We start from the raw sequence: 13,229 nt of genomic DNA, 5'->3' as shown, positions 1-13,229 counted from the left end.
CTGTAATTACTGTATTCTAATTTATGATTTTCTATGCCGTACACCTTCGCAACACAGTGCAAAGAAATGCAATAAAAATGCAATAAAATGTTCTGAATTATGTCTGTGAAGCGTACCATTACAAGGGAAAATACTTACTCCTCGTGAGAAGCACACAGCTGAGTGAGCCTCGCCAACTCCTCTGAATCGAGGCCGTTTTCTGAACTTCTTGAAGCCTTTTTCTCAGGCACCATCTTTTTCCGTTTTGTCTCTATAATTGACAGACAGCTTTTGTCAGTTTTCTCGAGACATTTAAGGAATAACACTTATTATTCCCATGCATTCATGTCCTTAAAATCACATTAGTCAAACTAACAAATCCTGCATCACAAATTATTTGCTCTATTATACAGGATACCTATATTTTAAGAAGCGTTAGGTGCGATGGCTAGATTTGCTAATTACAACAAAAAATACATACTTGTGCCTACCAAATATCTATGATGAAAGTACATGTTCACTGTTCTGCACAACCGACAAATAAACACGAACATGGATACGACACAAATGTAAACTGAGAGTGCACAAGATGTGTTCAAGGTTATGTAGAATTGAACTCCTCCATACTTTGTCTTTACTGCATAACACTGACAAACTGCATAACCTCTTCTCAGTATGCACAACGTAAAGAACAGAGGTACATTAAAAAGCCCTACCTACACCTTATTCTGCTTCCTGTTTCCATTTCAAGTTGGTAATTTCCACCAGGCTGCTCGAATTGTTTTTTTTCTGCTTTGTGAGCGCTCTAACTTTGTAAAAAAACTTTCCTTTTACTAGTCAAACATGACTATATACCGGGTTAAATTGATACATTTAAAGTAGGAGCAATACACATGTGCAAGTAATTTTATTTATATAGCGCTTACTACCATTGATGAGGCATTCAAGCGCTTTACGAAGGTCAGCACGCTGCTCCGGGAACCCAATGTTAGTGGTTAGTCCAGTGTTTATTGGTTTTAACTGGTAACTGAAATTAATGTTGTGCTCTCGAGGAAACCATTCCATGGGTCTACACAATTTTCTTTGTGGTAAATGAAATTAATAGGACTTATGTGTAATCATTAGTAGGGTTTGTGAGCTAATGTAGCTGGTTGATTGGATTAATAAATGAGCTGGGCGTATTACTTACAAACAGGTTCGTTATGATCTTTGAAATTTGTAGAACTGCAATGATAGAGATTAAGGCAAACATGTGACAGAGTACGCTGTGTTCAGGAAAGGAGTAGTGCAGGGATGGGAAGTAGGAAAATGTAATTGAAGGAACAGTGACAATCAGAAATTTTAAGTCAAGCTCGGTTTTCATACAGAGTCTTAGGAATATAGAGGAGGCTTTTTCACATAGCATGCAATCTGAGGATGCAACACTGTAGAAATCAAATATTATTTGCACGTAATAAGCGCTCTATTAGATATTTTTTATATATAATTTGATAGATAATGACAGAAATGTGTAACAACGCATGACCACGCATCGGCAAACATCATGGAATATGTTTCCTTAATAGAAAATCCATTGCAAAATTGATGATCTTGCCTGAGCATGTGCCATGACGCATGCAGCCAAATTGAAAAAACCACTGGCAAAGCCAACAGCTTAGATGTTTAGAGACTAGACCTATTACATTTTTACAAACGCTTGTTATAAGAGACAAGTATTTCATTATATGTAGGTGGTACACACACACATCTTTTCAGTGGCACATTTTTACCTTCGGCACACTTCTTTTACAAAAAAATATAAGAGTTGGCTTTCAGTAATGGATAAGCAAGAACGACAATTGCCCGAACAAACTGTACTCACCCCACTCTTCCTGAATTGCAGCAAGATTTGCCAGAAATTGTTCGTGATATAACCGTTCGAGCTGAATGAACTGCATCGCCTTCTCATCTGGTGTGCGGTTAAGGAGTATAACAGGATGATCTCAACAAATTATTTAAAAAAAAAAAAACAAAGGGGAGGGATCAAAACACAAAATGTGAACACAATGATTGCCAACATACATATGTAAACTATGAATCTGGAGAGTGTATACAGTGTATAGACAGGAATATGAGTGCACATGCAGAAAAACGAAAGCATCATTTAGCAAATCTAAATAGAAGAGGGTAGTAAAATGAACAAAAGTTTCTCTCTTAACCTTAGAATACTTCAGATTACCAATTGGGAATTCGTGAGTCCAACAGGAAGGGTGTTAACAACTTAATTGGTAAACATGTCTCACATCACAAGTTTTCTTTGCAGAAAAATCCCACTCCTTTGTGGACAGTTGACGGCCATTCCTTTTATGTCTGGCCTGCACCAGACCCTCCATTTCAATCCAAATCAGTACAGTCATCTTCCTAGAACCATAGAAAGACAGCCATCGATGTCCTCCAAAAAGAACCTTTGGCTGACCTGACTAAACTCGCCCATCACCGACTGATACCCCTCCTTCCCTACCCAGACAAAGTCCTGGAAAAAGTCATCAACAAGCGTCTCTCCGACACCCTTGCCAAACACTAGCTTCTCAACACCACATAATCAGGATTAAGAACCAACCACATCATGTAAACCACCCTTATAGCAGCAACAGATGATATATGGATGATCCTTGACAGGGAGAAACCGCAGCCCTCATCTTTTTAGACCTATCAGCAGCCTTCAACACCATCCTATTGCGATGACACGATGCAGCATTCAGATACTCGCCCTTGAATGAATCCGCTCCTTCTTCAGCGAAAGAACCTGAACCGTCAACATACACCCCCCCCCCCCATGACTCTAAAGCACATGATCGCAAGGGGTTTCTCGCTCAACCCAATGCTATTCTACATGACCCTATTGGCCGATGTCATACAAACTCATAACCTAAACATCCTCATGTCAACAACAGCAACAACACAACTGTTACTGTCCTCTCGGACAAAACACCTACCACCATGAAGAAGTTCACGTATGCATAACAGAAGTGGCCCCCGGGAGGACATTCAATTGCCTCAAATTTAACTCGGACAAGACCGAGGAGGTAGTCTTTGGGAAGAACCCCTCTCCATGGGACTCCAGCTGGTGGCCCACAGACCCTGGACCCATTCCCCATACCCTGTTTGCAAGTGAGAAACCTAAAAATCATCATAGACAACAAACTGGACATGACTGCTCAAGTCAACGCAGTGGTCTCGTCCTGCTGCAAGACCCCAAGGATGATGAAGAAAACTTCAAGTGGCTACCAGACAACACTAGGAAAACAATCACCGAAGCACTCATCACCAGCAGAATAGACTATGGACACACCCTTTACACAGTGATTACCAATCAGCTCACAAGAAAACTGCAGACCGTCAAAAATGCAGCAGCCAGAGTAGTTTGCATCCTCCCACGCCAAGCCCACACCATACCTTGGGGAACTTCAATGACTCCCGATACACAAGTGTGCTCACTTCAAACTCCTCACACCCATCTACAGAGTTCTTCACAACAATGGCCCTGCCTACCTGAACAGTCACATTTACTTTCACCAACCCTCCAGTCACCTCTTTTGGTGTCTCACTAGCACACACCCCAGTCACACACAAAGAAAGAGGAGGGGGGACCTTCTCGTACCGAGCCCTACAGCCTGGAACAGCAACACACTGAAGACTCCTCCTCTCTTCTGGACCTTTGCAAGGAGCTGAAGACCTGGCTTTTCAAGTAAGCCCCTAGGGCTGGCCTCACACACACACACACACGCAACAGAGTATTTCAATACCCGAACGGGTGATTAGCAATACCATAACATACCCAACGTTTTCAAAGCTTTTATGAAAATTCTAAAGTTATGGACTATGAGAAGAAGGGAATGCCCTAGTAAATTCCGGAAAGAGCAAACAGATGAGATACAGACATTGGATGTTTAGTAGATTTGATGGGGAACCCACACCGAGTAAAGCAATTACCGAGTAAAGCAATTACCAGAAAAAATTAGCAACAATCTACCATGATCTGTGAGCAATGTTAGTGATTATGACATGGTACTTCCACCAACAGAGAAGAGGCTTTACACTGTAAGCAGGCAAACCTTCATTCAGTGAAGAGGAGTGTTGGAAGTGTGTGAGAACTTCACTCTCCATTCACTTCCAGACGAAAGGAAAATGGCAGCCTTAAGTTCTGCTTGATACTTCTTCAAAAATTGCTTTGGACATCCATCCTGAGAAGATTCAGGGGTATAATGATGCTCTCTGGAAGGAATGTTAGGAACTTGTCTTTAAGAGCTTAAATGACAGCTCAATTATGTACATATCGCAACAGAACAGAAAAGATGGCCATCTCCAAAGGACAGCAGCAATGTTTGATCTGGATTAAAGCAGGTAGAAACCATTAAAGTTACCTTTTATGGTGACTAGCTCTAGACTCTCTTAAGTCACCAATTCACAGTAACAATGCACCAATTTAAGCCAAGCCTGGAATCGGCTTTTTACACTGTAAAATCATTAACACATTTTAACAGTAGCAGCAACACACAGTAGCTGCAATTCTGTTGTACTCAGGCTACACAAATGTTTATTGCATACATGTGCCATTTATCTGGACTGCCATGGCAGATTAGTAGTTGGATGGGGGTGCTGATACTATGCCAGAGTCACATAACGAAGAGCACCGTAATCACCACAAATTAACCCTTACAATAGCCCACACACAGTTGTCTCCTACTCCCAACTCAAAGTAACAGGTTTCCAAGTAACTCATATTATGAGAGGAAGGAGACTTCATTAGTCCCTGCCTACCTAAAAGCAGCACTTTTTCTCAAAAACTACAAAGCACATCAAGTACAGTTTCGGAAAGATGCAGCAAGAGTACACTTGTACAAAGTCCTTCATGCAGTGCATATAGCTGTTTTCGCATGAAAGTGCTTGAATGGTAATTGCCTCAGGAAGGCGCATGTAGAGATCCAATCCAGAGGAGTAAAACCTCAACAAGTTTGTGACAATGGTTAATGCCAGAACAAACCCATCATGCAACAGTACTGTTAAAGATGCAATGGACCAACTCTATTAAAGAGTGAGAAGCTATGGTAAGGCAAGACCCTCAGCCTCCCGAACTGTCTAGAGTAACTACACTATGGAGCGCTCAACCTTATGTCCCTATACTCGCCTCCCTCATTGCTTACCTCTACACTGGCACAGACATCCACCCTCCTAACCTCTCTCCCCCTGGGCGTCACGGTTGTGGGGGGCGATTTCAATGCGGTCTCCAATCCGGCCGTAGACTCATCGGGCCCTCCTTCCGCTGTACGCATTGCACAAGCCAAACAATTGAGGTCTTGGTCCGAATCACTGGGCCTCTGTGATGCGTGGCGCACGTGGCACCCATGAGCCACCCATTTCACTCACACCTCCGCAGCCCACCACACGCAGGCATGCATAGACATGATCTTTCTCCCTGCCACTGACTGCTTGACAGTTGTAGATACTCGTATCCTACCCAGGGGAATTTCAGACCACTCGCCGGTACTCCTCAGTACCGAGACTCCCCCTCCCTCGGCCCGTCAAACGTGGAGGATGAATGCATGGTTCCTCCAAGATAAAGAAATTCGGAAGACCGTTGGGAAGGAGCTCGAGCATTACTTCCTCACCAACGAGGGCTCCGTATCCTCCCCCGGGACCCTATGGGAGGCCGGGAAAGCAACCATTCGGGGGTTCGCGAAAGGGCAACTTAAAAATCAGAGGCAGGAGCAACACCGGAAAATCACCGCAAAAGAAGCGCAGGCGCTTCGTTTGGAGCAGTCCCTTTCCCGGCTTGACGAAGCGGTCCAAAGCCGACAACTAGCCCTTCTCCGGTCCGAGATTAGACAACTATCTATAGACGTGGCCAAGCTACTATGGAGGTCCTCAGTGGCAAGAATCTATGGTTGGGGAGACAAAAACGGCACGATTTTACACAGGCTGGCTACCTTCCCCAGGGCGAACCGAATAATTCCTGTAGTGGTAGACGATCAGGGTTTGGTATGCAACGCCCACTCAGTGATGGCAAGCACATTCGCCAGCTACTATTGGCACTTGTATGCCGCACAAACACCCGAATCATCGCTCCGTGTTCTCCTTGGAAGGAGCCACGTCAGTCTCCCCCAGTTTGAGACGGCAGCCCGGGAAGATCTAGACCGCCCCCTCTCTAAGAAAGAAATTGAGGAAGCCATTTCTCTCACGTCCCCGGGCAAGACTCCGGGACCAGATGGTCTCCCCCAAGAACACTACGTGGCTTATCGCGACACACTGGTGCCCCACTTGGCTGGCCTTTTTCAAGAAGCCCTTGATGGGGGCTCCTTCCTGCTGGAGACGGACATTGCCACTACTGTGGTCCTTCCGAAATCCCAGCCTCCCTCCCGTCATTGTGCGGACTATCGTCCCATATCCCTCCTCAATACCAAAATCAAACTCTACGCCACCATCTTGGCCAAACGGCTAAAGCCATATCTGCCCAAGCTGGTACATCCGGACCAATGTGGCTTCATGCCCGCGACGCGCGACCCGGCACTGCCTTCGGAGGGCGCATCTGGCTTTGGCCCACCGACACCTACTTACTCCCTATTTGGCCCTCCTCCTTGTAGATTTCGAAAAAGTTTTTGATTCAGTGGATTTGGTATATCTCCAAGATGTGTTGGCTGGGATGGGATTTGGGCCCCGGTTCTGGGCACTGGTCTGAGTGCTGCACGCGCAGCCGCGGGCACGGGTGCTGGTGAATGGCGTCCTGTCCGAGGCCTTTCCCATAGCGAGGGGTACGCGGCAGGGTTGCCCCCTTTCGACCCTGTTTGCCCTGGCCATGGAACCCTTGGGGGTCCTGGTTCGGGCGGATACCCATGTCAGGGGACACTGAAACGGACAAGATCGCGCTCTATGCGGACGACGTCCTGCTCTTTCTGGCGGAGCCCGCCTCCTCGGGCCGCATTGTCTCCAGTTGTTGCGAGCGTTTGGGCAAGCGTCAGGTCTTCGGCTGAACCCCGGGAAACCTGTATTGGTCCCACTTCACCTGTCAAGGGACTGTTATGACTGGCAGTCTAATATTCCAATCCGGCATAACTCCTTTAAATACCTGGGAATATGGATTACCATGCTCCCGGAGCTGGGCTGGTCCCTCAACGTAACCCCTCTGGTAAAAAAGGATAAAGAAGACCTTCAGAAATGGAGGACGTTGCCCCTGAACCCTCTGGGCCGGGTTGCCTTGTTTAAAATGTTGATTCTCCCCAGGTTTCTTTATGTCCTCCAGAACACCCCATTCGGTTTTCCCAGACCCTGGTTTAAGGAGTTGGACGGGCTATTTACCAAATTTTTATGGGGCGGTGGGAGGTCGCGTCTGGCTCTCTCCACATGTCGGATCCCTTCCTTTGATGGGGGCATGGCCATGATGCATCTGTACCTCTACTTTTTAGCCACACGTTTGCTGGTGGTCCACGATTGGTTTAACGGGTGATGGTCCGACCCGGCCTATCGGCTGGAGCTGTGCGAACTGGGATTTTCTAAAGTACAGGCCATGTTATACGGGGGACCCATCCCACTTCAGCTGCCAGAAGTGACGCGTTTAGTATTCCTGGCCTGGCGGGCTTCGCTGCGCCACACCGGCTGGACCGGCAAATTGACCCAATGCACCCCCCTCTGACAAGGGGCTTGGCTACGGGAAGTGAGTGGTCTGCGGGGGTTCAAAGCCTGGGACCTCATAGGCATATCACAGCTTGGGGACGTCTGGGTTGGGGACCATATGCTTTCTTTCCAAGATATGCGCAATCGTTATTCCCTGCACCCCTCCCAGTTTTATAAGTATTTGCAATTAAGACACGCCCTTCACGTACACATCGCAGACAACACTCGGCTCCCGGAATACAGCCCTGCGAAGGCCCAGACGCTGCTGGGGGACTTGGGAAAGGGGGGGGATCTCCCGGATATACCGTACTTTGATCAACAACACTCCCACCTCGTTGGACAGACTGAAGGAACAATGGGCAGACTGGGTGGGGCCACTGGATGAGGTGGATTGGCACGACACGCTCATGGCGCCCAAAACCATTACCGCCTCCGCCAAACTTAGACTCATCCAATTATACTACTTGCACATCACTTACCTCACTCCGGTACGCCTTAATCGAGCGGGCCTTCGCTCTGACGCGTCCTGCGCTAGGTGCAGCCAGGCCCCAGCAAATTTATTTTCATGTGGTCTGGACCTGTCCCCGGCTGGCAACTTTCTGGAGAGCCATTGAGGGGGAACTTAGAGGTTTTGGGGTGGACAGTGCCTCACAACCCACGACACTCATTGGGAATAACAGACGGGCTAGATGGGTCCCGGAACGATAAGACCTTTTTTAACACAGCAATGATAGTTGCCAAGCGCGATATAGTGGCAGCATGGATTTGTCCTGATCCACCAGCTCTGGGAAAGTGGCGCAAAGGAGTGGACTGGTGCACGACACAGGAGAAGGCTTTATACACGGCGCGTGGATGCCCCAAGAAATACCAAAGGGTGTGGGGTAAATGGCTGGGTGCTGTTGAAGGAAATTAATGATGCTTCCAGTTTTCCTGTGGTTGTATTCCCCGAGTGGTGCTGAATTGGGGTCACAGGGTCTTTGAAGATGTAAATGAATATCTCCTATCCGTGATTTTGCTGAACTGTTTGTAAGTGTTTAAAATCAATAAAATTTGATTATCAAAAAAAAACTACACTATGGAGGGTTAACTTGTCTTTCTTGAATCTCGTTGTTTAGGAAGCAGGCCACAGGTGAAACCTGTGGGTGAGGACCCAACAAAATATTCTAGAGATGTGCTGATCACACCGATTTACCAGGGTCAATCCTGATGTCAAAGCATACTACAACCCCTGATACGAACACCTGATAGAATGAGATGGCAATGCATAATAAGTGGAAGGGAAAGGCGCCCTTTCACAGATGGCGGAGTAAAATACTGCATGATGTTTAATACTGCCCTGCATCATGGGGTAAGCAGACGTGAAACAGGGCAAGCTTTGAATCGACCAGAAACAATCTGCATGATGCGCTCCAAACACCTATCAGAAGGAGGGGCACTGATGCACAAATATAAAATCTATTTTAATTGACATGAAGTCTAACCTGTGCATCATGGACTCTAAAACTGATCAGCTTTCTGCACATATGGACTTTCTAAAGGATTGTCTGGACAAGCACTGTGATCGCATTGCTTCACCTGACCTGGAGGACAACATCCCTGAACTGGCAAAATTCACTGCAAAGAAGGAGGATCTTGAATTGCGTCCTGCAGGAATAATATTCACATAATTTGGCTTAGTGTCCCTGACCTTGGTAGACCCGAGTTGTTCCTTGAGACTTTGCTAGTCGACCTGCTTGGTGCAGCTAGTTTTTCAGAATTGTTGGTCATAGAGAGAGTGCATAGATCGGTAGGAGCTTAGTTTCTCAGAATTGTTGGACCACTACACAGCAATGTAACTGACAAAAGAGGGCCCTATGCAGTACCAAGATTCCATGATTTCTTTTCAGATTTTAGTTGGTGGATTAGTGGAATACTGAGAAATTAAGGATCTTCTGCAGCACTGTTACACCACAGTGTGATGAGAAGGCAGACGATCTGGCAACATCAGTTTCTCACTCTGAAGTCAACTGCGTAGGCACTAATCTTTTTGGTTTACATGTGGGAAAGGAATGACAAAGTGTATCTAATATCACATATATTTTTTCTACTGAACTGGAATGCAATATTGAACTAACACAGACATACATCTCTGTGTGCTTTATAATATTTACATGTAAAAGATAAGTCGCTGGATGAAAGAGTTAGATAATATTAAAAGACAATAGTATTATTTCTGTTTTGAAGAGAAATCAGTGCACAATTCAAGAGGTTGATTACACAGGACCTAGACGTGTATATAAAAACATAGATTGAGTTAGCATTTTGGAAAAGGCTCACACAGTGCATGACTTACAATCGCTAAGGGAGGCATGTACGAGTTCTACTACAAAGTCAAAGGGGGTAGCAGGAAAAAGGAGTTTAAATTCGTACCACAGGGATTTTCATTGAGGGATTCTGTCCCATAGGCAGCTGAGGAACAGTGCTGAAGTAGACGTGATCAACTAGGATACGAAGTATGAAGGCAAGTACATTTCTCAAGGGCCTTTCTCAGGACAGGGTATTGGATGAGTCCAAATGAAAGAAACTCAAACTATTAATGTTGGTCAGCCATGTATACTCGAGCAACCTCATGTGCTTCTTTCTCATACAAAGATGGAAATAAGTGTTCTTAATTGGCCTGCAGACTAAGTAGTCTTAAGGCCCAAAGAACATGGTCTTGAACTATATGGTTTGTACCAATTTGTTTACCTGTCTGAATTCTAGAATCAGCTTACAATGTCATTACACTTCAAGAATTTGGAATCCACTGATTAAAATTCCTTACTTTAGTTTGACTAGCTTTAATACTCCTTTGGCAGGAAAGACTTTATCAGAAAACACTTGCCACTCCTCACGCATGTTGGATGGAAGGAGATTAAAACATTTTTGGGTCCTGACCAATGAAGACCAATGTAGACAGTATCAAAAACCCAAGTGTTTGGCATGATCTGTTCACCTGTTTGCATGTGAAATGAACCAAGGACTCAAAGGAATCAAGTTGTCTGCAAAGGCCGAAACACGTCAAGCAAGCTTGACTCATGTTTATTGTTTTCAATTGGAATCCTTACACATCAGCCCTTAGCTGAATTTCTTTCCATCTTTGAGAAGGTATTTGCAGTCCTGGGTCAAGGTGGCTTTAAGTTTGCGATGGCAATGGAGAAAGCTAGATATAACAGTACAAAGTAAGCGTCTACATATTGTCCTGGAAATTGATGATGAAGTGACGTCAATAGAAGACATCAAGAGTTGTACAGTCAGATTATGCTATTTGAAGGAATCTAAGAAGGGCATAACTTTTCAAGAGAGATTCCTGAAGAACAGTCAATGAAATCAATATTAAACAATGTAACAGTGGCCCCACTTAAGGAATAGTAGAGCAAATATCCATAGAGGAAAATGTACACATTCTGTTGGACTCTTCAGGCTTCCTTTCAATAATGGGAAATCAGACAGAAAGTTGTTGATTCTCTAGCAGACACTTTCAAACAAAAATTGTTCATCTATCAGCAAGCTGAATTAGCGAAAGGCTCATTACGGGAAGATCAACATAGCAGTGTAAACAGATTACAATATTTTCAAGTCCTCGGGTAGTTTGAGAAATCAATCATCATGGAGCTGCAATGGCTACCAAGGGAGCGAATATAAAGTACTGCCTTTGAAGTTTATATCTTTGTATAACAAGATGCCTAAATACACGAATCAGCAAGCTTGGCGGGATTGGCTTACAAGGTAATTGCGATCCAGAGGAATCAGCAGATACTAACATTCATGTGGTTTTACTTAAAGGGAACAACGTTTGCTTTGTGTGGCCCAAAGCTATGGCAATGTCTCCTATAAGAAGTTCTTGAAATGCACCACTGGTTTTAAGAGACATAAAAGCAAGGCCATTAAGGAAGTTGTATTTAAAATCTCAGGAAGAGGTAGCCATAAATTTGTGAGGCTTTGTGAATAAGGCTACAGAACTGTCCTAGGGTAAAGTGATTTAAGAGGAAGTCACAGCTCTGTTGTGAAATATGCTCATAAGACAGTATACACAGCAGGTGGAGAAAATGGTATGAGATGCAATTTGAATTACCAAAAAGTAATGACTTTCATATCGGATAGAAGTTTAAAAAAAGAATATACGGTCTACATCTAGATTAGATCAACCCTAAGGCCTCTTCAGGGCATAGGAAGTAGAGAAACGGGATTCCCGATTCGTTTATGGGCTATCGGCCAGCTAGCACTTCAAGTGTTTAGCCTCAAGTATAGATTATCACCATCTCCTTCCAGGAAGTGGATACAAATTCACCTATGGACAAACCGTGCATAAGACTGTCCAGAGCGGTGGGGCTAACTTTGTTAAAACCCCCCTACTTCCTATGTCCTGAAGAGGCCCAAAATATAAGGGCCGAAACACGTCAACCTCTTTTTTTTTTTGACTGGCGGAGTCCGAGCAAAAACTAATTAGATATATCTAACAAGGGACACCCCGCTAGAAATCTCAGAGGATGGGAGGAGTCCTCATGGGTGACACCACAAAGGACTATCTCTAATATGGACTGCCTATAATATTGAGAAGTTGCAGCCATGCATTTGTATAAAGAATGTGTGGAAGACAGACGGTTCATTTTGCTATAGGGACATTAAGTATATGAATGGTTTGTCACTTTGTATTTGTTGATACATGTTGTTTAGTTATGTATATACATTTGATTTATTTATTGAAAAATGTGGTCTTGTTGTGTATTGTGAATAGATATTTGTTGAGTTATTATTATATGTAAATACACTGCTCTTTAGACCCCAGGTTATGAGTTTGGGGGATTCACTTTGTAAAAGATTAATAAACAATACTTTGTTAGTCTTTACCAGACCAGTGACTGATTAATAAGCTTACTGGCTAAGTGAGACAACTATTGATTCCCACATGTGACCAATTTGTCTGTTTCTTTTAGTTAGCCTAAAGAGGCCATACTGGTTAATAATACCCTGTCTCAAACACCATACATCAAACACTAACAGAGGTAAACTGAGAAGGAAATGCATAAACATAAGGGGCCTGTAATATAAAAACAAATACATAAATCCAACTACCATGTAAGCAATAACTCTGCTAGTTTTGAACAAACTTTGTTAGATTATTATTATTTTTTTAAATAACATTTTATGAGTTATGCAGACTGAGCACACATAAGAAAAAAACACAAAAGCCATGAAAACGTAGGTGCGTCTCAACATATCGCCCTCCTACTCCCATCTATCCAGAACCCCTGTATGCCCAATATGAAGTTGCCAGTTTACTTCTAGCCTGGGTTTAGAACTTTGTTGGATTGTTGATAATGCACATTCAGAAATCTTGAGACACAAAAGGATACATTCTTCCTCCTGAAAATAAGTCTCAGCTATCTGTGAAGAGAAAAGAAAGCTAGTCAATACTAAACAGTAGCACTTAAACATGTCTTTCTGTGCCAGCCTACGGTGCAAACATAGAGAGCTGGCCAAAACAAGGTTAGGACTACCATGGCTGGTGATCCGCACAACAAGGCGTTTATGCACGAGTTGATCCTGCTAACAAAACAACAGAGTCTACATATAGGTTTATG

General features: G+C 44.2%; 1 protein-coding gene across 4 annotated transcripts in view; it reads right to left on the bottom strand.

The window, feature by feature from the left end:
- CNST (consortin, connexin sorting protein) overlaps positions 1-13,229 on the bottom strand; it is a 417,345-nt gene that overhangs the window by 143,968 nt on the left and 260,148 nt on the right. For all 4 annotated transcript variants that reach the window (XM_085611472.1, XM_085611469.1, XM_085611473.1 and 1 more), the window contains 3 exons: positions 13,002-13,032; positions 1,841-1,927; positions 139-250 (listed from right to left, as the gene is read on the bottom strand). In XM_085611472.1, coding sequence (XP_085467598.1) covers positions 139-250; positions 1,841-1,927; positions 13,002-13,032 — 230 coding nt within the window. The remainder of the gene's footprint in view (positions 1-138; positions 251-1,840; positions 1,928-13,001; positions 13,033-13,229) is intronic.

Source organism: Triturus cristatus, chromosome 6 (assembly GCF_964204655.1).
Source record: "Triturus cristatus chromosome 6, aTriCri1.1, whole genome shotgun sequence".
Lineage (NCBI taxonomy): Eukaryota > Metazoa > Chordata > Amphibia > Caudata > Salamandridae > Triturus > Triturus cristatus.
The sequence above is the reverse complement of the archived record's forward strand: the minus strand, read 5'-3'. Positions and strand labels throughout refer to the sequence as shown.